Raw genomic sequence first — 26,481 nt, 5'->3', positions numbered from 1 at the left:
AGAAGAATTACCATGACATTTAATTCAAAGTAATACAAATCACAAACGATACAAAGGAGCCTCAAAGAAGCAATGGCTAAAAAATTCATTTTTTAAAAAAGGATTTTATAGTTAAATACTTTAGGCTTCCTTGGGTAGCTATTTTAGAGAAAAATACTTAGATTATTTCATTAAGGCACATGGAAGTCAGCATGTGATCCTTCAAACACCAGCTGTTTAAGAGTAGGACAAGAATCAGCATAAGTTTTGAAACCACTGCTACACACTAATGAATCAGTGAAAGTCATCGACAGTTTTTAATGTAATAGTAGTTGTCATTGCTATTTCAGTTTTGCCTGTGGCATCATTACTGATTTTAAAATCTTGATCTTGAACTTGAGAGTGTAAGGTGGAAGAGGAAAGGGAGAAGCATACAGGATCGCTATTCTAATAGGAGAATGTTGGATCCCTATCAGGAAGGAAGATGCTGTGGACAAGAAAGTGAAGAGAGGGATCAGAAGGACACTGCTAGAAAACACGGTGTTTAGCCTGGAGAAGAGATAGCTTTGGGGGACCTAGTAGCAGCCTTCCAGTAACTATGAGGAGATTATAAGAAGCTCTTCACAGCAGCGCACGTCAGGAGAGGAGACAACTAACTGAAGCAGGTTCAGACTGGGTATAAACAAGAACTTTTTCACCCTGAGGACAGCCGAGCAGTGGAATATGCCCAGGGAGGCTGTGCAGGCTCCACCCTTGGAGGGTTTCAAGACCCAACTGGATAAAGCCCTGAGCAAATGGGTCTGATCTCAGTTGACCCTGCCTTGAGCAGAAGGATGGACTAGAGACTTTCTGAGGTCCCTTCCTAACTCAATTACCTTATGATCCGATGAATGATAGAACACATGCTATTTCATACTGGGAAAGAAATGGTAAAGGGGGAGGGAGACAGAAGGAATAAAAGGGGACTCATGGGGATGAAAACATGGATAGAGACTGCAGCAGCTCTTCATAAAGGCAGGGATAGAAGACTGTTCACAAGAAGGTTGTTGAGGAGAACGAAGGAATGAAAGCAGTGACTGACAGATTCAGTGAACTCAGTCTGTAGTAGTACTGAGTCAGCACAGCTGTGTCTACAAAGCCGAAGCCTAAGGCAAAGCCTGTCTTTTGGACAAAAGAGTTTACTGACCAGTTCTGGAAGCCCATCCAGGTTCCTCAAGATTACCAATGCTTCTGGTCAGGAGTCAGATCAAGACTCAGAAGTGGAAGATCAGCTGCTTGTCTTCCTGAAACCAGATGTCAGTCTTTACAGAAGAACTGTTTATAACAGCAATTTAATTCTACACATAAAGACCACTCTTAGGCCACACCTCCAGGTTGCCAGATATTATGATTTAGTTTGTCACTGTGAGATGTTATCTCACAAGTTTCAAAGAAGTTATATGAAAATCTCTTATTTTTTTCTCCTTTTTCATTGTAGTTCTCACTTTTCCTGACTGTGAAGAACAACCTGAAAACAACTCAAAGATAACAAAACCAAAACAAAATGTATAAAACTGCCTGATTTTCTCTTAGGTTTTCACTACTTTTTTAGCTGTTTAATTCTGGTTGGCCTCATTCCATGGCTTTTGGGGGAAGAGCCAAGGCGGGGGGGGGGGGGTGTGTTGCAAAATGTAGTGTTGGTATGTTCCTATTCAAATCAGAAGCTGCTAGGTTGGGTTCAGTTGGAATTGGTTTTTTTATTTATTTATTTATTTAATTGAACTCAAAAGAGCAGACTGGCCTGTGACCACTATCCAGGTCACCCACCCAGTTACTAGGAATTCTGAAACTTACCACATGTCAATTTGTTTTCAGAATGATGCAGTAAGGCAACATTTTAGGCCCACCTGCCTAGAGGAACTAGGCTCTGTGAGAAAGCTGGGTTTTCGTTTAGCTATTAAAGCAAAGACAAACCAACCCACCCAGGAAAACTACATTACACCAAAAACCAAACCAAACCTTATACGTTTTATCCTTATTTTCCATTCTGGTTTGGGTTTGACCATTAAATTCTTATTGGAGGTACTGCTCATTTACTTGAATTTCACAGAAAATCTTCTCAGTCTTTTTATACATTTAGAAATCACAGTACCCAAAAAGGTTCATATATTTTCTTTGGGACAGTTTTTATTTTTTTGCTACAGTATTTAAATTACAAGCTTGGGTGATGGTTTCAAACACAATTATTTACTCCTTTTGCTAAAGGAAGCTTAAGTTAAATTTGTTATGAATCATTATTAGTCCTTGCAGATGGTCTTCATTTTACATTACAGTACAAAGTAGGCAAACATGTTTTCTTAGGAGGGCAACATCCCTTTAGGTTATTGAGTGGAATAGTACCCAGTCACACAAGAATCTGGACTTCCAATCTGCTTTGCTTATTTGATAGTTCAAGCTTGCCCTTTACTCCCAAAAACCCTAAAACAGAGTCTCCCTCTTTGTTAGACTACTTCCTACTGCTCGTCACCAGGCCTATGCATTTTCCAAGTATGAAAGCAAAGATATTGGAAAAATTTTAAAACATGGGCTGTGTCTAGATTACAAACTTCTGCTGGCATATCTGGGCTGTGGAATATCTGCTTCCTTATAGACACTGTTTTGAAAACAAGCCTGTAGTACAGCGTGGCTACGCTACTGCACAGTGCTTTTCTTGGTGTAGTCTATGCTGTTTGGGGTGAGGGTGTTAATTATGTCATCAGAAAGCTCTTTTTGGCAGCGTATGCTGAATCTACATCAAAAGTCTTCTTGATTTTGCTCTATTGTGAGAATCTCTTCAAAATAATTATGCTCAAGAATAAACTGGAATGTGGGGGGTTCTAGTAGAGTGCTGCAAGTGATTAAGTGGCCACAACTTCTTTGAAGGTACACTATCAGCCTGAAATCCAGTCATATTTTAAGAAATGACTTTTAACTGCTGTTAAGTACTGAACCATTCCCTGAATTTTCCTACCAACTACAAATGGTTTTACGCTGGCGTAGTATGTTTCCCCTACTGCCAAACAGAACAGCCATAAAGACAGTGGCAGGGAAGGAAACAGAATAAATAAAAACTGATACACAAAGGGCTTTAAAATGCACAAAGAGGGGAAGAAAAAAAGCCTTTTTCCTCTGTTTTCTTCCTACTTATAATAATCTCAGCTGTTGCTCAGTATTATTTTACCTCAAAATACTCAGACAAGAGGAATAACTGTTCAAATCAACTATTTCTTTTAGCTTGGATTTACCTGACTGTAAGATCCTAACCCCTCAGGTCACCCAGGTGGAAGCAATGTCACCAGTAATCTAAAGAGAACAGAGCATATAGGAAGGCCAACATCAGGCCTACCCACACACTCTTTGGAGTTTAACGCAAAGCAAATTTTGTTGTGCTGGTAGCTGCAAGTTTGATAACGTACTACAGACCATGCAAACTATTCGCACTAACAGAACTGTCACACGAAGCAAGAATCAGTACCATCAGCTTTTTATAAAGGAATGCCAACAGAAACTAGAGCCAGATTCAACCACTTGGTTGCAACTGAGCAGTGAACAGCTCAGATCAGGAGCGGGGCAGCCTGTGCGTACGTGCCCCTTCCGCTCCCTCAAATCCTGAGAGACTTTGCAGGTATGGTACCTTGGCATAGGTTGGGAAGGCTGGAGAGATGCTCCAAGTTACAACACAAGTGTAAGGTAGCTGAGTTACACAGAACGCCTGGCCGCTCATTTTTCATCAGGTACTTCTTGGTAAAGTGGTGCCCAGCCTCTTCATGATCTTCTTGTAGGCAGTTCTGCTGATAGTAGTGAGTCTTTGCACTGGGAATATAGCACAAAGTGGACATACCAGGATTTGGACCACTCATTTTAAACTGAACTGCTTATTAAAAATTGCTTTGACCTGAAATAGCTTTACAGTTTTAAATAAAATAATTTTTTAAAAAAAGTTTTAATTAAATGAACCTAGAAGTAGAGGATATTTCATCTCCATATCTGATATACTTTTGAATAAATAGCTCTATATATACCTCTTGATCTTTTTGGTGATGAAGTGCACAAAAACTTAAAAATATTTTTTAAAGCTGAAATCAACAGTTGTCTCTTTAGGAATAAACTTAATATCCTGAAACAGTCAATGCAAAGTTACAGAAACCCAAAATATATTCTAACTACATAGTCACTATAAATACATATTTTAACTGAATGCATGCTTTTTAATTACTCCGTAAATTACCAAAAAAGAAAATTAAGATTCTCTTTAAAAGAAGAACTAAATAAATAAACAAACCCAGACTTCAAATAATAAACTGAACCAGCCAGTAACACTTTAAAATACAAAAGTGTCTTTCCCTTTCTCCTTTAGATTAGCCCAGCATTATAATACTCTGAGGACAACAAACAAAAAATATACAAACTACCATTCTCAAGTTTCATTCTGAAAGCAAAAATTTTCATTAATTTGGGCATTTTAAATTTGCTAGTTTAATATAAAGCTGCACATGAGGCTTCCTAAGGTATACATAAACTAAGCCTCTGCAGTAAAAACAAAAAGAGAAATCATACATGCAATTTATTCTAGAAAAAAACGTGATTTTAACTTTCACTTTAAAAACCCGTTAAGTATAACTGCGTTAGGAACAATCAAGCTCACTAGAGGGACGATTTGCTTGCAAACGCCAGAAAGCATGATCATTTAATGTTATAATTCTGAGCAGTACCTTGAAGATTTCATTTAATAGTATTTTACAAAATAATATTCTAAACCTGAACACACTGCATCATACAACGTTAGTAAGCAGGAAATCACGGAGTGAAGTGGACCCCTCAAAAATGCTGTTTCCTGAGGTGTAAAGGAATCATTTCACACTAACACCTTCACCAGGGATACGCCATTACGCTCTGTGCAAGAACAGTTGCCACATTTTGACCAGAGTGTGGGCCAAAGGCCTGTGTATCTAATTCTCACCTTCACAGTCACGTCAGTGTTTCTCTCACAGACCACACAGGGAGGGCTGAGCACCAAGAGATAGAAAACCCATTTAAAATGACTCTTTGTCCTGATTTAAATTTGTTTGTATAGCTGATTGATAGAAAAAGAACAGATTTTACAATACAGGTCTCAGAACTGCAGGGCAAACAGGTGCAAATGTGCTTTATCTGCTGGAATGAGTGCCCTGGACTACTAACATGCTGCGGATCTGCAGTGAGCCTCTGAATCTCTTCTGTTGGATCAGTCCTGCTTTACATAAGCATTCACTCATTGAGAGAGGTTGCAGCCACACAGTTCAGTGATCCTGTGCACTTATCTGGGATGAATCAGACATGAGCCCTAATTGCAATAAATATTCACAGACAAAGGCAAGGATCATTATTCCCCATTTATGGAGGAGAAGCTGAGGCACAAAGTGATTACTGCAAGTCAGTGACATAGCTGGACAGAAAACCCAGTTAGCCCCACACCTGCTACCAGGTGCTTTAAAATTGGCCAAAGCCACTTTACTATTTAACACGAATAATTTACTAAACATCTTACTTCTGTTTCTGTGTTTAGTGAGACCAATGATTTCTTTTTCTAACCTTCCATTTCTAAAACAGCCCACACAATACTGGGAGTAAAGTTTCAGGAAATTTAGTGAAATCTGCCAGCAGATTTATCCCACTCATGATATTCACCGTAAGCTATAAGATACAGGGTCAGCCTGTTAATCACCAAATGAGGGCTCCGTGAATGCCACTGCACTCTTCTCACTCCACCCAAATAATTACATGGCTCACCAGGAGAATTAAAATGGAGAAAAATAGTAAGACTTAGAAGAAAAATAATGTTTCCATAAAACACAGACTTATTGCATGATAGCTGGAGGCAACACCTTTGCACAAACAGCTGTAAATTAAAGCTGTCCTTTTACTAAGCTTCCAGAGATTGCTTACACAATGTGTGGCAATGGAGAGCATATAGAAGACAGTTAATTTTCTTCTTTCTTCTTCACTTGCTCAAGTTGTTGAAAAGCTACTTGCCTACTTTCAAAAGGGTGAAGAGAATAACTTTTTACTCTCCCATACCACACTGCTACAGCTTAAGATGTGAACATTTTGCCACCTGATTGCTAAACTAGAATTTTCTTGATTTCTAAGTAAAAGTGTAAGTACATCATCAAATACACAACACCTGCAGGTGGCAAGTGTTAGAGGAGTTGAAATCACAATTTTTTTCTACCCTCTCCAGTAACCACTGGTGAGCTTTTAATGTGCTGTCTCTGCTCATTTCAGCTATGAGAAGGCTATCCAGTGTTTAAGTTCTTCCATACGCTGCAATATCTGGGTATAATAGAAATCCATGTTGGCTGCAAAATCAGTACACACAGGGGATTCCATGTCACCAAAGGTGCAGTACAATGCAGTTCCTCCAATGCTAAGGAAAACGGTTGCTATGCACAGCAGGATCAGCAAAATACAGGAGCCACCAGCTACTTCATCTGTAAATATAAGAGTAGAAAAGGTGAAAAGGGATGATATACAAAGCAAAGTGAACCCACGTGAGAAAATCTGAGATAGGTTTTTACCATGAATGAGTCAGGAGGTAAACACACTTAATAATGCTCACTGTGTCAAAGTGACCATAATACATACCAGGAACTGTATGTTTCTCTACCCAGTCTTTTCAGAAACCTAAATAATTATATAGCTTCATTTCTGCAACCTGTGTACCTGTCCTTGCTGATATCACTTGTGGAGTCATTCCACGCTGAAGCAAAATACACTTAGGATGAGAATGTCACACAACCAAAGCCTTCCTTCATGGAAATAGTTGAAATGAAACAAAAGTTTTGAAACTAAAACAAATGGCAACATTCTTGCTTCTTTTGTACTGATACTGACTGTGCTACCATGAACTGTCTGTGTTTACTCTCACATTTTGACTGTAAGGATAGAGACAAAACCTTCAGGGTAGGCTAATCTGAAGGGTTATTTTACATCTCAGTTATTCTGTGGTAACTCTTTGCATGATTGTTTTTTCCAGAGTAAGAGCAATAAAGAGGTTGCAGAGGTGCTGCTACATCCTCACAACCTCGCTTGTCCTTGGTAACTTGTATGCATGAACATCTGCATCTTCTGTCAGATTGAAGAGGCTCTAAGAAAATTTCTGAACTCCCTTCACGCTACATCAGGGAGAAGAAACAGGGGGAAAGAAGAAAAAAAGAAGAAATGTTCAAGCACTTTTTTTGTGTGTTTGAAATCAGATTTAAAATAATAATAATAATAAACAACTTCCTTTTGAATCACTAAATCCCTGGAAAAAAAATTATAGAAGAAACTCTAATTGAAATCTTATTTAAAACATAAATTGTTTTAAAATAATTTCAAGAAAAAGATGGGATAAGCTCCCTTTTGGGCAGTGAATGGATTTTATTTTCAGTGTATGAGACACTTAATACACTTTTAAGCACTAAAGACCTCCATTAATACCATTTAGTGGCTGGCACATACAGTAGATATAGAAAGGACTATCATTAGCAAGCAAAAGTATTTTTCTTAACATCTCTTTAGTTTGAATAATAGAGATCTTGAACTCCAAGAAAAGCTTAACAAAATAATATATTGTATTTCTTATGAGGCTATTTAGCCCATCAAAAAGGCAGTAAGGTGTTTAGCCAAATTTAATGACAGCTAGCAAATACATACGGATGTTTAATTATAAAGCAAGGTTAAAATCTGACACCCTCCAATCTCATGGTCTACTAGAAAGGGCTGGACAGATACCTGTGGACAAAGCACAACAGACTTGTTTCTTTTGCATCCCTCTTTACCTACATGGATTAGATTTAGGGAGAAAGCTTACACCTCCCACCTCTAAGCTCTAAACATTAATGAAAGGACATCCATTAGATGTCACTCGCAAATCATTCAGACAGAGGAAAAACCCTGTGGCTTCAGTCTCAGCCAAGCTTTAAAACAGAAGTGTACTTATTGTATCTTTCTGTAGCCTTGTTACCCAAACCTGGTATAGAATAATCTTTGATCAATCACCTTCACTTATTACTTGATTAAGTTTTAAAAAGCGAAGACAGTACAATGAATGCCCACTTTGCTCTTGTGAACAAAAATATCAACATCATTTGCACCCCAAGAGTGCAACCCATGAGTTAACAGCTTTAAATTACCTTGATCCAATGTGTCTTCCATTTCTTGGAATCGCACTCTTCTCTTTGTTTGCCTTTGCTGGGCTTGAGCAATTGTTTTTCCTTCCCTGTCATCTCTCTTCTTTAGTATAGACACCAATCCTTCTGCTGGGGCAATCTATCAGGAAAGACAGTGAGTAGCACAAGGGATGTGAGAAATCCAAGCATGAGATCTATTTAACGATGACTTCAAGGACGAAATGAGCTAAACAGTTAAAAAATGGTTTCCACTCTACTTTTCTTAAACATTGCAGCACTTGTGAAACCTCCTTCTTGAATACATCAATTCCTTAACATGCAGGACAGCTGCAGTATCATTCTGCTGTCTGCTGACACTACTTGCCCTTAATTACTATCAAAGTTAACTGTTTGGATCACACTTTGTATTCACTGCAACAGTTCCTTTGTAAGCTTATGTTATTAAATCACATGGGTTGGGGCAGTGGTGAGGAGGGTTTGCGTCAAAAACACCATCATCAGAGGGCACGAAGAAGTCAATGACACACTGCTGCTGCCTCTCCAAAGATATAATCCTGCAGAGACTATCAAATATTATTTCAAGATTAATTTTCCAGCATTGCAATTGGTTCCCCAGGGCGGACAACAAGCTACAGCGGGGCCACAAAACCAAAAAGAGATAACACCAGGGAAAAAGAAAGCCTCAGTGCTCTGGATAGATTCCAGCTCCACATTGTAATAAGCTCGCTGGATACAGCGGCAGTTCAAAAATCCTTCCCTACAGGCTGGTGACCCAAACAGCTTGCACAAACAGCGATACAGTCTACAAGTCAATAAACCATTACTTCTTCCTTTGCTACAGCATTTGGCTTAGCTGCAAGAGTATATGCTAAGCCGTACTAGGATGTTACACCAGCCTGAGCAGTCTGTAATTTCCTAGTTATTAGAGAGATGGAAAGTCGGGGAAGTATCAGGAGAAAAATGCTTTCTTAAGCAAGCAGTTCCTGGTGTGCTAGAAATAAACAGAAATTAAAATAGGAAGCATATTTAGACATGCCCTTTTTTATCTTGAGATCATCTTTACCTGAAAAAAGTCTTAGTCATCTCTTTGTAAATCTGAGTAGCTCTTTTTAAAACTTAGTCTGTAGATCAGCAATAAGATTTGTTAAATTGAAAAGTAATCTATATACATTTGTGGTACAGATGAGAAAACATACCACATTTGTAACTGAGTTTGCAACTCATCTATGTAGGAGATGACCCCACATGCCTATAATTTTCACAAAAACTCTAAGTGCAAAAAAGCAACTTTCCAGATAACACTGTAGTTGCAGACAACTGACTGCTTAACTCTCCCCATAATCTAATCAAGTTAGAAGACCATGCATAAAAACTGGTTTGCATTGCAATTATAAGAGCTGTAGAAAAACAGAAAACAAGTGACTTCATAACTTATGCCCCTAAATTTGCTTCATGGTACAAGCTTATATAATGCATCGATGCATGCTGTAATTGGAGAGATGGTGCACTGAACACAGCGAAACGCAGAGCACAATCCAATAGGCACTGTACCGACTATGGCATTGGGTGTTTGCAACATTTTAACTGGTAAATTTGGCAATTACCTTTGCAGGTCTCTAGTCCAGCAGTATTTTATAACCCTCAACTGGACAAATAATGTTGCCCTGAACAACTCACGGAGTTGGTCACTGTGGGTATATCCCTACAGTCTAACAATTTTTCCCAAAATCACAACTGAGAGGATAAAATTGATCTCTGCCACACTTCCCTTTTGATATTGACTTTCCCTTTTGATTATCTGCTCAAGAGCTTGAATGGATTATTTAATGAAACAATGCAATGAAGTACTTACAAAGTAGTAAAAGCGTGGAGGTGGTGGAAAGAAATTGTTTAAGTCAACGTATGGAGGACCACTATTTGGCACAAATGAACCACAAATAATAGCCCACAAGTGTCTCATCACAACAGACAAGTGCACTGGGGTGAAGCTTCTACTGGTAATGTTAAATTAGCCTTGCAGAACTGCCATGAAAATTTATCAGGCCAGCCAGAAAATCAACACTTATGCTTCCTTGTTGTGACAAAGAAAGGGGGTCGTATGGGAGTGCATTAATTTGACTTATTTATTTGGGAGGGCGGAGAGGAAGTTATGTCCTTTAAAAGCGTGGATTATTTTAAGCTTCTCTGTATAGCATTGCTTTCATAAAGAGGATCAATGGCTCCTCCTGCACCCCCCACACAGCAGGCTAGCTGTTGCCTGGCACGCGTGTTCGCAAGTGGCTCAGACTGCACTTGGCCGGAATGTCACCCAGGGACGGCATGGCGTTTGTACCAGTCTGCCCTAAGATTAGTATGTGGTGGTCTGTTCTGCAAGTAGTCATTTCAAACTGAGGTACTTCATTTTGTCTGTTGGCTCTTGGTAGTTTTTGAATGACTGTGTTACAAGCTCTGTCTTCTCCAAGCTTAAAACCAGAGGGCTATCTTTGACAGGATTATGTGGAAATGTGTATTTCGGTGATTACAGTTATGTAAAAGGCTTGCAAAGGAAAATCTTGCTACTATGAGGTTCGTTTACTTTCCCCGTCAGCGTACATGGCTATGTTTCAGGATTTACTTCTAAATGTATAAAGAACTAATTGACACCGCACAGGTTTCTGTATTCTGAACATCTTCTTTTGCTTAAAAAGGGGGAGCAAGGGCTTTTGATTAGGCAATAAAATCAGGGTGGCTAGTGTTACTCTCTTGTTCCGACAAAAGCCATAGACCGTATTTTTAAGAATGTCCCCTTTACATGATACATACTTCATACCTAGAATATTTCGTCTGCCTTTGAATTTCATGAGTCACATAATTAAGGTTTTTGTTTCATTCTGCAAAGGACCTACAAAGCTATTCCTCCTAATCAGGATACAGTTTATTGTTAAAATGCAAATACAAATACAAACATATGGAATTCTGCATAAAGCAATATTTACACCTTCTTTTCTACCATATTCTCAACTGCAGCTCAAAAATATTTAATGCAAACATCACCATCACCATTTTATTTTTCTTATTTTCAGTCATAAAAATGTCGTTACTGTAAGTAAGATTGTCATGTAAGACTAGGGTCTGTCTTGCTACAAATAAAATTGCATTCAGTTAAAATAACCATAAATATATTTTTCTACCATACCTTTCATTCAGAAAGATTTCAAAGCAATATACAAATCGATTGTATTAGATCCATCTCCGATTAATTAAACATCCAAGGAGAGGGACTTAGCTGCCATGCAAGACTTGAAATTTTCCATCCCAGTCTTCAGGAGGCAGGAGGAATTTAAAAAGGCAGAATACATTATTTAAACTGGAAGTTAACGAGGGAACTGTGGTTAATACAGTTGACCACAAGTCAAGCCTCTGCTTGACTTGAACCACAGGAGGAAAAATGTAGGCTTGCACCAGGCTGCACTGCAAACAGCTCTGTGTGACATAAAAGAGCTACATAAAGGACCCTGTTGAAACATCGAACATTTTATTAATTCTAAGTTAAATAATTAACAAAAGATGCTCTTGGAGCATCTATGTAACTGAGCTTACTCACTCAGCTCTGCTGGTCTTCACAAAATCTTTTGACCAGAGCTTTTATAATTACTGTACAGGAACTGAAAAGGGCATACAGGTACATGGTGGCATTTTGACCAACAGTCAAAAAGGAAAGCAGCAATGACTGTTGGTTAATTGAAATTCTGTTACATATTTTAGCTTTTCTCTTTTTACCACTATTAATACAAAGTGATTTTGCTTCACAGAAAAGTTTTAAACTTTTTTGTATAAAGTTTAATAACCTGGCCAAAAATGAGAAAAAACAAGCTCTACCTGTCTCTTCTCTGTTTAAACCAGCATTTGCTAATAAAATATTAAAAAAATTCTTACATTATGCATATTTTCACCAAATATGATGTGTGTATATATATATATATATAAACATATTAGACAAAACTATGAAAATAAGGCCCTGTACTTCAAGCTCTTAAAGAAAACAGATTAAACTTGACTATTGGAATCATTCCTAGCATACAGAAGTAAATAAAAACCCCAAAACTGGAGGCACTGCAGACTGGGATCTAGAAGAAAAGTTCCTTGTATGAAGTATTTTGGTCTGAATGCAGAGAACTAGTCAAGGAGGAGTTTTGTTTGTGTATTCTTCCGTGGGCTGTATTCCTTATTCAGTTACTTGGCAAAGGCCTACAGTTTTATTTCTAGCAATACCAGATTTTTTTAAGGCGGTAATCCATAACTGTCCGACAAACTGACAAAAAGCAAGACTACCCTGAGTTAAGCTATAAGCAGCAGACAAACCTCTTTGCTAGTAAAATACATTAGATACATGAATAATTTGAAAAGGAGCTAACTTAGCAGATTCAGTATTCATACCACAGCATCAGACTCTAACCATTTTTCTGCTAATATGCTAGCCATGCAAGTACCGGGGCTCCTTTATACAGCAATAAATAGCTCAGATACCATGCAAGCATTTCATACGGAAGCATAATTCTTGCAAACTCAAAACTACAAGACCCAAGCCATACAAGAGAACAGGGGATCTCAACATGGCATTGTCTCCAGATCTAGTATAGATAGGCGGAGACTTCATTTCTGCAATCAAATCAGTTGCTAGTCAGTACATACTTGGTACTTTTAAAAAGTCTTGGTGTACAAACAGTGCCAACCAAAAGCCGCTACCTTATGTTGTGGTAGAGAGTCTCACTATCTTCGCTTTCAGAAAGAAATTTCAAATGATAATTTTCAAATAAGGAAAAACATTAAGATTTTACTCATTTCCCTCATCGTCACTCAGATAAAAGGCTTATGTTATAAACTTTTATTTTATACGGCAAAATGCAACTTACATTATTGAGGTTACAATTTGTTTGACTGCTGGTGTGTCATTTCATTCTCACAGAAATGATAGCAAAGAGATCTAAGAAGAGGTTATACACTTCTGATATGTGTTGCTGCCAACTGCTGACTGCGCTCCAAAGTTCTTTGTTAGCTGTATGAATCTAGTTTCTATAAAAAGACAGTGATGTTCCATCATTTGCACGTTGTCATGCATGGTTTGTACTAGTGAAGAAATACCCAGTATAAGGGACTGTACAATATGTAGAGGACTATTTTAGTTTTGCAATTATTTAAAGCCAGAGTCAGAATTTAGTGGATTTTCAGTCTTGTAATTAGTTATTGTAAATGGTAGACTAAAAGCAAGTGACATAAAGGATCTAAATTAGAGAACTACATGGGATGATTCTTTGATCTCAATATGGGGTCAAACAAAACTTCCCAACTGTAAATACATACACAAGTACTTACCCTTCCCCATTTTCAATAAACTAATATTACACCTCCATTGAAGAATAGTAATGAAATTTTGTCCTACCATATGATTTTTGTACCTAGGTTATTTCAAAATAATCTTTACCTCTGCCTTCCATTCTAACGTATTTGTGGCAATTTTGTAAATACTTACTCTGTGACAAGTTTTATCACAGTCAAATTGATTTATGTTTTGGTTTTTTTTTTTTACTGTCACACTGGTACATTTCATGTAATTAATTTCATTTAATTAATGTTGCTACCAATGCATTTTCTAGGTATTTCTTTCACAACTACTGTATGAAAACATTGCCATCTTATTAGATGGCCACAGCCTGAACAATGCAACTTCAAAGGCTTCAGGAGGATAAGAAAGGAAGGAATGTTATGGCTGGGTGCAAAGATCAGTCTGCTTGTCAAAACATCAGTGGAATCTTATTTTAACGGTAAAACAAAATCAGTGAAAGCAAGTTAACAGCGCTGCTTTCTCAGGGGTGCCAAACTCTCTCAATTCCTAGTGTCTTCCAGGGAAGCTGTAGGTGCTCACCACTTCCAAAAAGCAACCCCTAGGGTAATGATAGGTGGTAAGATTAACTGGAAAAACAAAATATAGGTGTATAATGAAACAATACAAGCTGCTGTGCTGTCCTTAACTCACCCTACTCTCCCTAGAAATTTCAGGTATTGCAAAACAGCTCCAGATGCTGCATATTATAAATTTTAATTGGTATTGAGATCAATCCTTCTTCTCTTCTCCCTGATTTAAACCTCCTGCCTGACACACAACTCAGGCCTCTTGCTCAGAACGATTAAAAAAGATTCCCACCAGTGCCAGCCAACATTATGCCTTATATGGCCAGAAAAAGTACTATGGAAAGACTCAAGGTACTTTTTCCTCTCCAGAGACTCAGCTGGCCATCAGAGTACTGGCAGTCCTAGCATCAGGATAGCGAACTAGAAATGAAAGTAGATTCCCCGTAAAGCATCATCATCATCGGTCACTGGGCCAATCAATACAAGCATAATTTTTCTAACAGTGTCAATATGCAGTTTTCTATCCCATCCTCTGAAATGCAAATGGCACAAACATAGCAATTCAAAAATAGTTGCTGTAGGATTAATTTGGGATTTTTTATCATGAAACAGAACAGTTCTCTCCTGTAGCTTAAAATGCTGAACTTTCAGTGGGCTCAAAAGAAATCTAATCCTGAGAGATGACAGTTAATTTACTCTTCTGTTATACATGTATATGGGCTTAGCACAGACTGTCAACAAAATGCTCTTTTTCAAAACCATCCTCTAAGTGAACAAAAGCCAATGGATTTAGTGCAAAAGTTTGATTACATGTATGAACAAGTATGTGGGTGCCCACATCCACATGTTGTCAAGAGCTTGCGTACAGCTTGGCCCTCAGTCCTGGTATGTGGTATGCTTCCTGACATCCCACAGAAAGACAAGTTGTTTTAGGGAAAGGTCAGGATGAATGATCTTGGAAAGGAGATAAGAAGCTGTTTAGGTGGGGAGAAAAACCAAAATGCCCTGTTTCCAGTGCTGGAGATTTTGCCAAACATGTAATAACATCAGCATGGATCCCCAATATTTAGTTCCCTGCTTGGCTGCTGTCCCTGAGTGATCGTGGGTTCTTGGTCTCTGCACATGAGCTTCTGATCTATAGAGAAGTACTGCTACTTTATTGCCAAGGGATGTTGTATTGTTAAATGCATTAAAAATAGAGATGAACTAAGAAGATACCTTTTTACAAGTTTTCCCCCTCCAGCATCTGGAATCACATCATTTCACAATAATCTAATTTTTTCATTTAAAGAAAAAGCTTTTAAGGTCCCATGGTTGCAAATGCACCAAAACCATAAGACAAATAAAGCAAAGATGTCATCATACACTCTCCAGAAAAGTCCCAAAGCAATAAATCTTCTATATTTTCGGAAGAGCAATTTAGCTTATGAAGCACTCATCCTTGTTGTGGCCTATCAGCAGTGCTTCAGAAAGGCAGGTTCAGGCTTAGAAGTTCTCTCTTAGTTTTGGATGAACAACACAACTGCCTACACTTGGCAAAATTAGAAGCCCATACATTCATATACAGAGTTTATTACATATGTAGTTCTCACCTATATGGAATAGGCAGAGAAAAGCAGATTTTATTCTATGAATAGAAGCGAACCACATGTTACATCATAGGCATTATGCAGATCTCTGATGTGAAACTGTGATTTAACAGGAATTGTGAGCCCATCTCCTAACAGTCTCTGTCAGAATAAAGAAAAGGTGTTCACACTGATATGTAAAAATCAATCTAATTTTTAGAAACACAGAGCACTACTGGTCCAGAAGGAGGCAAACAGGCAAAAAGAAACTTTTTTCTGAATTAACTCAGAACAATTAAATAAGTATAGATTTCTTTTCAGATGAAAAAAAGTGATATATGAAGGAATATTTAACACATTTTGAAGTTGGCAATATCTAAAATATTTTAATTGAGATAAACATTGAAGATTTTATAGGATTCACAGTATTTACCTCAGCAATCTCTATCCTTCTTGCAAGTTCATCAAGGGAAGAAAAGCTGTCATCTAGAGATAAAGCTTCCAGTGAGTTGTAAGATGCTCGTTCAGGTGAAATATCTGGAACAGTGTCAAAGTCCTCTTGGTTTGCTAAATTTGCAAATGATTCTTCAGTGTCTATTATGTTACCATTTAAAAATCTGAGAAATAAATCTTCTTGTTCTTCATTATTTACCTTCTCCTCCTGTCCTGCTGTTCTCTGTATTTCCTTGCATACTCGTGAATGGGCAGTACTCTCATGCTGAGACACTTTATTACATCCAGAGCATGCATTTGATGCAGTTCTGTCCCACGAAGATTTTTCATCATCATTATCAGACTGTTTCTGTTGCTGCTTTAAATCACTATTTCCAAGCTGGCCACTAGCAATTTCTGAAGAGCCAGCAGCATGTTTTGATCTGAGCAGATTTCTATCAGCTTGCACATCTTTATCAGTAGGAACCAAATCAGTAGGCATATAATCAGCATCTGTTAAAACCAAAGACTCTACCATTAGCTCAAGAGGGAGTTTCACTCCAGACTCCCCAGCTGTGCCTTCTATTTTTTCCGCATCCTTACAGAGCTGTCTTTCTCTCAGCTGCAAACTGTTATCTTTACCGGCATCCCCAGATGATAAACAGCCCAAAGAAGGCCTGCCCACTGTCCCCGTGGACTGGGTGTGTGGCTCCAGTGTTGATTCAGCACTGCAGTGCTGCTCCTCCATGTGGTCCTTTCCTGCAGCTACCCAAAGGCTTGCTGCCTCTGTCTGCGTCTCAGTTTTGTTTTCACCTGGAGAACTAGTGCTCAGCTGTTTATCTTCCTTCTTTGGTCCAATGCCAGGACAAGTTTGAGTACCTAAGTGCAACAGGAAAAACAGTTCCAGTGTTTTTAAATGATTCAAAGCATCAGCCCAGGGGGGAAAGAGTATACTGTGATTTGATAACGTTGTAACCTAATGCTTTAAAATGCATGCCCATAAAGGGCAGGTATTTTATGGTCCAGACAGAATAAAAGTTTTGTTAGTAGTCTGAAAAGCTGACTCCTGACTCAGCAAAGTATTTGCACACATTCTTGCAGGCAAAGCACATGCTTTAGTGCCCTCCTGAAAAGAGTTACTCCCATACTTCAAGCACAACATGTATGTAAGTATCTTTCTGAATGGCCCCATTTCTTCTAAAGCATATTTTATGTGAGTGTGTCTCATGGAGGCCTGGAGTTCAGACAAATGCACTTAAGTACAGAAAACTATTTTGATGCTAGTGTATCTACCACACAGGGAGATATCTGCATTTCCTTTAAAGAAACTGAAATCATACTAATTAATACATTTTAAATTAAATTATTTTAAGTGGGTAACTAGCTCCTTTGGTTAATGCTAAATTAAATATCCAATTACAATATTTTACATCATGGACTGCATAAAAAGGTGTTGCTTTTTGGATACGTAACTTAGTTTACATATTAAAAAATGCAATTGGATGCAGCTTATTTCTGTATTCACATTTACAATACAAATGAAAACTGATTTTTCTTATCTGAAATTTCAGAGAGAAACAAGGGGAATTCTACATAGCTTGTGAATTCACCTACTATTGGCATGATCTGCTGATGAAGGAGTAGATGGTTAGCCCAAGTTGTCAATAAAATTATTAGACATTAGCTATTATGAGAAGGTCAAAGCCAAATCTCCCCTTTTAGGCTTATGAAGGGAGAAAAGGGGGCATTTAGAATTAGAATACCAAAGCAAGCTAGCTATGAGAGAAACCATCTTTTAATAAAAACTAAGGTAAGACTATGTTATAGTAGGACTACTGTTACAGTAATAGTAATAACCTCAAGCAACAAATTAATACCTCTACAAAACACTCGTTTGCATTTTTTGGTCATAGTGAAAAGCAGAAAAGTCTTATGAATAGATTAACGAAGAGATCAAACAATGCCCTTATTAACTGTATATGTTCTCACAAGAATGACTGAAGATCTCTATGCCAATCGTATCCTTCTTCACCTGTTAAGACCTCACTTAAAATCTGAGCAATTTCCTGAACTTGTTACATGAAACAGGGTCACATTCATTAGTCTTCAAAGAACTTTTTGCATTAATTCATTGTATTGAACAGTTTTATTAAATTCTAAACTATCCCCATTTTAAAGGATAATGAAATACAAGGTAGCATAGAAAAGACAGGCTTGGAAATTGAAAAAGAGAATATCCAATCATCTCAAAATGCAGAAAAAAATTCAGAACAACATTAACAGATAGAAAAGGTATGGGGAACCTAACTTCTGTAAAACACTGAAAGAAGAAATGGGTATGAGAGAGGGACTTTTTGAAAATTAAGACACAGATGAGTAGATAGCTCAAGGGATTTGTAACGGGATACTGAGCCCTTCACATATAGGTCATGAGTTCAAACACAGCCTGGATTATTGGTACAAGATTTTGTTACCATCTGTCAATTTTTCCTAGTGGATACATCCACATTACAACAGGCATCTTTGTTGGCAGCCCCAATTGCAACAAAGATTAAACGGAATCAGAAATTAATTCAAATTCTTTACCATGAAAGGTAGCCCTTGAGCTCAGGGCTCTGTTCCCAAGAAAGTAGTAAATGATCCTAGCATTGTTATCTAACTACAGACGTACAGGAACTGAGATGTAATGATCATTGCTACATTCCACATCAAATTTTCAGCAGCTTTCAGTATTTTCTTTACACCTATTTCAAAACACCCGCTTTAGACAACCCATGCCCACTATAGACTCAAGGCAAGTTAACACTTAATTAGAAACTTTTTCCTTCAAATAAATTAGAAAAATTAAGTTGAACACTTAATTAGAAAAGGTGATTTTTCCTACTAAGTTAAATGAAGAAGTACCCACCAACGTGGCAGTAATTTTTATCTGACTGTCAGAGATATAACAAAGTGTCTACTGAAAATTTTCTAGCAACGAAAGCACTTATGGCTATTTAAGAAATTATTTTTTCCCAAACAGAGTTACTTTAAAATTGACACTTGCTTTTTTCATCACAGAAACCTGTAGCCACCACGTTTTTATCCTCCTAATCCAAGACAGCCTAGCAGAGAGACTACTGACGTATGGCATTCTACCAGCGGAGAATTCACACTTATCCATCTTTATTCCTCTTCCCATTTAAAAACAAATCCCATATGACCTAAAGGAAAACTGGGTATAAGCAGTTTCTCCCCACCTTGGAAACAGGTCTGTATGTACACACTGCAAACTTGTGCTAAAGGTTTTATTAAATTAATTATTTCATTAGAAAAGGCTATTAAGGCTTTCAGTCAGAAACTGAATAAATTAATGGATATAGGATGTATCAGATCTCATCTTTTAATATACACACATAGCTTTAAGGGCCCAGTTCTCTATGTTGGTAGACTCAAAGAGAAAATCTGCCAGAAAGGAAAATGTAACAAAACAGACCATTCACAACCCTTGCTCAGAAGAGCAGAAAACTAATTCAGTGACTCTCCCAGGAATCTTGACTAACCAACTTCTTATAAAGTTGTTTCTTGGTCACTGTATCCCCAGGAGAGAGGAATCGTGAATTCTTAGGATCAACTGCCTACAGAGGCTCAAACTGTGTTCCCAAATGCCCGCAATAAGTCAATGGAGTAATTTTTGCTTTAGATTAGTAAGGAAGTGTGATTTTACTTCAAAGATGCTACCATAGTACAGTGCAACAATCTCTACAATGTAATATATATCTCTCTATGCATAAGCTAATACTTCTTATTGATAATTGCTAGATAAATTCTTTTTTTGGGCATATGAATTGACATGAAGGACAGTCTTCAAACCACTTGAGAATTTCCTTTTCTTGTCTTACTGCAAGTCAGACTTCTACTACCAGCAGCTAAGTGAGTTAAGTAGTCTCCCTGCAGATTGGCAGATAAATTTCTGAGAGAAGAAGAAAAAGTTTATACATTTACTTCTCATTTTTAATGATGTAGAGAAAAAAACCACCCAAAAAGCAGAAGACAAGCATTCTAAGTTTTCAGTGAGAAGGCCCATGGATTTAGGCTAATGCTGAACAGGTTAGTTTAAATATTAGGAACTGTATGGTTATTATAGTACAGGATTCTGCTGGGGTTCAGGGAAAATCAAGAACCAGCCCCAAATGGCCATATTGCTTCTAGTCCTGAGCTGGATCACTCAGCCACAGCTCTAATAGCTTTTGCGCAGCACTGAGTGGTGTATGGTGTATACAAATTCAGAGTTATGGATCATCTTTGTCCAATTTCTGTATTGGTCATATCGATGCCTTCCCTACCCAAAACCTTCTAACTGCAACAAAAACATTCAGCCCCATGCTGCTGATGCATTGACTTAGTGAGGGGTGACAGTAGCTAATTGACCATGCACTGCCTTAACAGATCAAGAGACCTGTCAGGGTGCTTCCTCAAGAACGTGCTAATTTGTGAAAAGCATCTTATGCAAATTTTAAGCATTTAAACTTGAGTTAGGCTTGAAATATTCATATCTTTGTATTGAAAAAGTATTTAGCACTGCTGGAAAATTCTCAGCAGAACTGTTTTCTATTGGATGACATAGCTTTATTAATTTACAAACATTTCACAGGAACCCAAAGATTTTGATGACATTTTGACAAGAGTTACGTTAAGAGAAAGGCACAAAAAAAATCCATTTACACCATTAATTACTTTCACAGTAAGTTTAGTATGTCTAGATGTTGTACTACAGTATTTTAACATTGACACAAAATAATCCTTAATTCAGAAGTTTCAAATGTTCAGAAATTCTGCTCTCCAGAAAGCTTTTGTTCCCACTTGGAATAAAAAACAATGGAAAAATTGTAAGTGCCTTATTTTTTTCTATGGGAATTTCCAACCATCCAAAAATAAAAAGCATGGGGTTCTTTTGATCTGCTTTCTGAGCTGTAGAACATGTTTGTTTGCGTTTTCATGTTTTGTGTTTAGTTAGGTTACAAGAACGACAGAGAAAAGGCAATATAGGGGTCATGGTAAAAGAGGATGAAGATGAGGAGGATCCACACATGTAGAGAACTGTATCTTTGTTAATTCCTGATTCTTCTGAACATCTTGGCTGATACACACTTGTACGATAGTTTAGGTTGAAAGGGACCTCCTGAGGTCACTTAGGCCAACCCTCACCTTGTGACAAATTTAGCTGTTTTTGAAGAAAGGTACTCAGTTTAGGCCAATTTTGGCAACTGGAACGTGGCAAAAAAAGAAAATTTTTGCTCAAAGAGAGGAGAGAGAAAGCACAGCCTGGTAGTCTACCAATGTTCTTTCCCCCTCTGTCTCCATTTTAACAATTCATTAATTTGCAAATGTTTCATAAGAACTCAATGATTCCAACAAATTACTCAAACAAAACAGCCACTGTCCCAAGGCAGGAGGAGGAAAATGAAGCTGACATAAAAGCTTGTACTGAAAAAAATGAACTGAAGTATGTTTTTCTCTTCAAGACCCCCCAAAAGCTTCCTGATTTTCTGTGCTGTTACAGAAAAATGTGTCTCAAAATCAGTATATCACATGTAATTTAAAATAGTTACTAATACTGTTAACTGTACTGAATTGCCACAACTCAGAATATTTGTCATCAGATTGTTTACCTTTTATTTTACACATACAAATTATGCATCTTATCTCTAGTTTTACACGATTTTGTAGCTTATGTAGGTTGTTATAAATGCATGCACATTTAAAAGACGTTTTTTGATGGAGGCTAGAATTGCTTTAATTACAATTCTGAATATCAATGACTAATTAAAATTGCATAGTATGTCCATTGTGCAGTTGTGAAAAAAATTAAAATTTGCACAAGTGGATGAATCTGTGGGAATCCAACAAATGCTGTAGCTTCAAATGGAATAGCTTCATAGTCTTTATAGGAATATGTCATTACAGTATCATATTTAAAACAAACCTATGCACATGTTACATACACACACACATACCTGATTTAAAAGCAGCAGCTTCTCTTTCCTTTAAATTTTTTGATTTCATTAACTGAAGCAAACAACCGCTTTCCAATGTATTTTCTGCAGCTACTAGCTGTAAAATATGATAATATTTCCTGTAGTTTTTGGAATTAAACAGGAACACTGTGACTTTTTGAGACATCCAAACTTCAAACAGTTCTATACTAAATGGGAAATATTATATCTAATAATATTAAAAATATATTTATTAGCAATCTTTGACAAAGCAGAATTCAATTAAACAGCTGCTTACCTTATTTTTGGATGCCTGTGGCCTGCAGCAATATAGAAAAAAAGAATAAATTAAACAACTTAGTAGCAACATTCTTCATAACAAATGTCATTGAAATCTTATAAGCCTTTGTTCTGCTCTAATATTAACACAGGACTTTTCTTACATTGAAACAGTGTCAGCATGCTAGCATACTTTCAAGCACAGATCTGTACCATATGTGAATATCATCAGAAGATCAATTAGCCCAAACATTGCTCCACCTAATTGAGAAAGCAGTCAAAAGAAAATTTACTGCAATATATCAGGCAATCTAAATTCCTGTAAAACTTTATGCTCAGAAGGAACTCTACCAACTTTAAAAACCATTCAGCATCTACTAGTATTAAAAATACTGATCACTATAACAGAGATTGAGGAATGAAAAAAACCACACAAAACATAATTCCCTCTCCACAGACTGTTTACACTGGGACACATTTTTTGCGTACTGTAAGATACAGCAGCTCCCACTGATTCCACTGGGATTCACAGGTGAGTCAGCACTGCTAACAGTCAGCGTGGACTTTGCAAACTGTGTAGAGATTCATGCACAATGTGTTTTATCATGCACAATCTGTCTCGCAGCCTTTCATACAGCAATGAAGATAAAATGTTGAGCATTTTGTTTAAAGCTAGTGAAAAAAAAAAAGTAGGAGAGACAAGAGGGAAAAGTACTGATGTTCATACTCTCTAACAAAAACTTTTTAAAGTTGCATTGACTTTTAAATTTTACCATTTAAACTTAAATAAGGGACACTCAAAACTATCTTTAAAGAACAAACATATCCAGTATGTAGCTGTAGAACTTAAGTATCAGAAAAAGTTACATTACTTTCAATTACAAAAGCAAAACGCTCACATTTTCCAAGACCGGCATGTTATTCATTAAAAATTAAAGTATCATTTTAATTACAAAATAAACTGAGATTAAAGCTTAGGAAAAAAAATATATGCAACAATAAAAGCCAATAGGCTTTTGCCTAGAGAGTTTGGAAAAGTAATAATATTAAATACAGAGAACTCATCATGGCAAATGAATGCAAGCCTTAATTTTTATCAAATTGAAGAGTTTCTCAGAACTAGGAATGATGTTACATAGCTGAAATTTTGTATTTTGAAGTGAGGCTGCACGGAAGCAGAGTTATTCTGAACAAGGTGACAATCGATGTGACAATAGGGAGGTGCTGCTAATTGCAGCACAGACTGCGCAGTAGACTTGAATCTTAATCTTTCTGTGGGCTTGCAAAGTCATGTGCAAGGAAATGTAGGCTAAGGAACCCTGCAGGCACTCAGAGTGCAATCTCTCAGTAGCAGCAGGCTGTGGGTGTAAACATGCAGCTACGGTGCTAGAGCTGCCTCCTCCTCCTGTGGAAATGCAGGAATATGCTTTCCAGGGGCTCCCTCCTGAATGAATTCAGACTACAAATAAACAATCCCTGCCTGGGTTCTGGCAGTCAGCCTGGGTGTTTTCAAACTTCTGTACGGTCACCCAGAAGAAAAAAATGTGGAAGCCAAATCATACTCTCTATGAACAACAGAAGCATTTTGGCTTTTGTGACATCCAGACTGACTAAGCCAATGCAAATGTATTTGAAAAAGTTCTCTCTCCCCATGTGATTGAGAGCATCTCCCCTGTCACAGGTTGGTCTTTTCACAGCCTTTGAATGTGGTTAGTTTCCTTATTATTGTTGGCTCATAATTTTTCAGTGGCAGCTGGTATAATTTTTTCCATCTGTCCCTTAAACTCAATGTCTAGTAGGTAGGACATTCACCCATGAAATAACAGATCTTCTCCTTCCTGATGGGTACAATCCCATATGTGTTACTACCCAGAAGAGCACCCTAGGCACTGTCCAAAAGTTTGTGATACTGTGATATACTGATTCAGGAGGCTGATGAATCAGGCAAAGCAGGTACGAACTAAGATTTCACAACTTTTCAGACTACTGCCACACTAGGGAACTACAGAATCACTGCTTCATAATGTTTATGCAACGTGTATGAAATCAACAGAAGATAACGAGAATGAGTTAAAGCATTAGGGAATTGTCCTAAAATCTGGAAAATTTGGGAATAAAATCCTATAGGGTAGATGTGAGTGCTGGAGTCTGAGATGCTGGGCAATTGCATTTTAAAACCATGATTAAAACAATAGGTATTAGACACAAACACTATCATTAGTTCTACAGTCTCTCTCTCTTCCTAAATTAACACTACTAAGTTTTTACTTTGGCTGAAAATACTAAACCTCAAAACTCCATTTCTGGCAAACTAATGATTTGCTGAAAACAGTTCAGATCTAGGCCCTATACATTCCTCAAACCATATTGTGAAACATTGTGAAAATTGATGGTAACAGAAACATTTTAGTTACATATCAAAAAGAACCATCACTTTATAACCCAATTCACTGAAGTCAATGGGATGCAAGTTTTATTTTGACATTGACTATTTTAAAACACCTATACTGGCAAGTAGACAACAGCTGCACTAACATATTAGTACTGGAAAAGTAATAATATTTTCTTATCCTTACTGTTGATGCGAAGAGCAAACTCTAGTAAGCTTTTCCAGCTCTTCACCACTCAGTTCTTTAGCTGAATTCCTCAGTGTTGTAACTGGACTAGGAACTGCTGTTTTCCATTTTCTTTCTAAATTAAATAAAAATAATTTTTGCCCAAAGTATTATAAAAGTAGTATTTGCTTAACATAAACCATATACGTGAAACTAATTAATGGAGAAATATTGACAACTCTTCTGTGTATGCTCTACAATCTTATTTCAGACTATGCAAAAAAACACTGTATTTTTTCACAACACACTTTATTTTCATTACATCAGATTCACCAACCCTAAACCAAAAATAAGCTTAAAACAACTGTGGATCAATCAAAGTTGCAATTAATAGAATAAAGAATGAAAAACTATTTGCACCTTTTTCATGAAATGTGTGAGAAGAAATCTAAAGCAGGAATACTTTTCTTCTAACAAGCTCAGAGAAATTCTGATAGAAATGCTGCTTTTGCTATGTAACATTTTTAAGCTGGCAAAATGTATACTCTATTATTTAGAAATACAAAACAAATTAACTCTTTCTTCTACAATATTAGTTTAGCCTGTACTCACCCCACTGCTCCTGTATGGAAGAAAGATTTGCCAGCAGCTGCTCATGATATAGTCGTTCAAGCTGAATGAACTTCATTGCCTTCTCATCTGAATGGAAGGTTCAAGAAAAATGCACACATACATGGACATGTTATGATTTATTTATATTTGGCACCATATTTGAAAAGGCAATAATTATGTACCTGAAATTTGACATAACTGAATCAAAATTAATAATGGGTAACATCCACATCTCTGTGCAAGGAAGAAAATAATAGCAGACATGAAAACAGCAAGTAAGAAGTAAAATAAGTTGAGAAAAGTTCCAAAAATGAAAATCCTATTCTTTTCAGCAGTTACCTCTTCCCACATGCCTTAAGTCCAACAAAAGTTTTTCTAGAAAAGAAATGAGCAAAATGTTACTATGCTGACAACTCTTATCAGAAAATGAAATCTCTGGCAAATGAAAAGCAAAACAATTATACAAATACCAGCATGTATCTCTCAAGAAATACAATTACGTGCCAATAACCATAACTGACTGAAAATATGGCTCCTTTCTACTGACCAGCTGGAGACAGTATTTAAAAAATTTCCCCAACTAAAACTTTCAAAAAATATCCTCCCCCTTTTCAACCATTGTATACAACACTGTTGGAGAGCTGAGTTCACCTTTTGTCTTCTTTCTGAAGATTCTGCTTACTTTCCTTCTGTATGAAGAATTCTTTCCCCTCCCTTAGCGTTATCAATATATTCACAAAGGTATACTGATAGTTATATATTTTGTAATAGTTGAGATAACTCTAGTTCCATCAAGCCCAAGTTGTTAGTTGTTCTGTTTAAAGCCATGTTTTGCCAGCTATTTGAAATTTAATTCTACAGTACAATGAGGATAGAAGTACAGTGACTGAGGTTCTTAGTAATATAGAAAAGATATTTTCCATTATTCATGCTAATTAAAATACTGGAGTAATTATTACAAAAACACAACCAGTACTTGTTATTCTTGTTAGCCTCATGCAACATATACACAGCAGGGCTT

At 37.1% G+C, this 26,481-nt stretch overlaps 1 protein-coding gene across 5 annotated transcripts in view; it reads right to left on the bottom strand.

Moving 5' to 3' along the window:
• The window catches only part of CNST (consortin, connexin sorting protein), a 62,272-nt gene that overhangs the window by 5,478 nt on the left and 30,313 nt on the right, over nt 1–26,481 (bottom strand). For 3 of the 5 annotated variants that reach the window (XM_072856512.1, XM_072856513.1, XM_072856514.1), the window contains 7 exons: nt 25,461–25,547; nt 24,870–24,984; nt 22,313–22,334; nt 22,036–22,132; nt 16,041–16,918; nt 8,154–8,289; nt 1,649–6,467 (listed from right to left, as the gene is read on the bottom strand). In XM_072856512.1, coding sequence (XP_072712613.1) covers nt 6,262–6,467; nt 8,154–8,289; nt 16,041–16,918; nt 22,036–22,132; nt 22,313–22,334; nt 24,870–24,984; nt 25,461–25,547 — 1,541 coding nt within the window. In that variant the 3' untranslated portion in view covers nt 1,649–6,261. Of the gene's footprint in view, nt 1–1,648; nt 6,468–8,153; nt 8,290–16,040; nt 16,919–22,035; nt 22,133–22,312; nt 22,335–24,869; nt 24,985–25,460; nt 25,548–26,481 lie in introns of those variants that run through there. The other 2 variants (XM_072856515.1, XR_012041617.1) reach the window with 2 other exon arrangements.

This window comes from Ciconia boyciana, chromosome 3 (assembly GCF_034638445.1).
Source record: "Ciconia boyciana chromosome 3, ASM3463844v1, whole genome shotgun sequence".
Taxonomy (NCBI): Eukaryota; Metazoa; Chordata; class Aves; order Ciconiiformes; family Ciconiidae; genus Ciconia; species Ciconia boyciana.
This window is presented reverse-complemented; position numbering and strand designations above follow the sequence as displayed.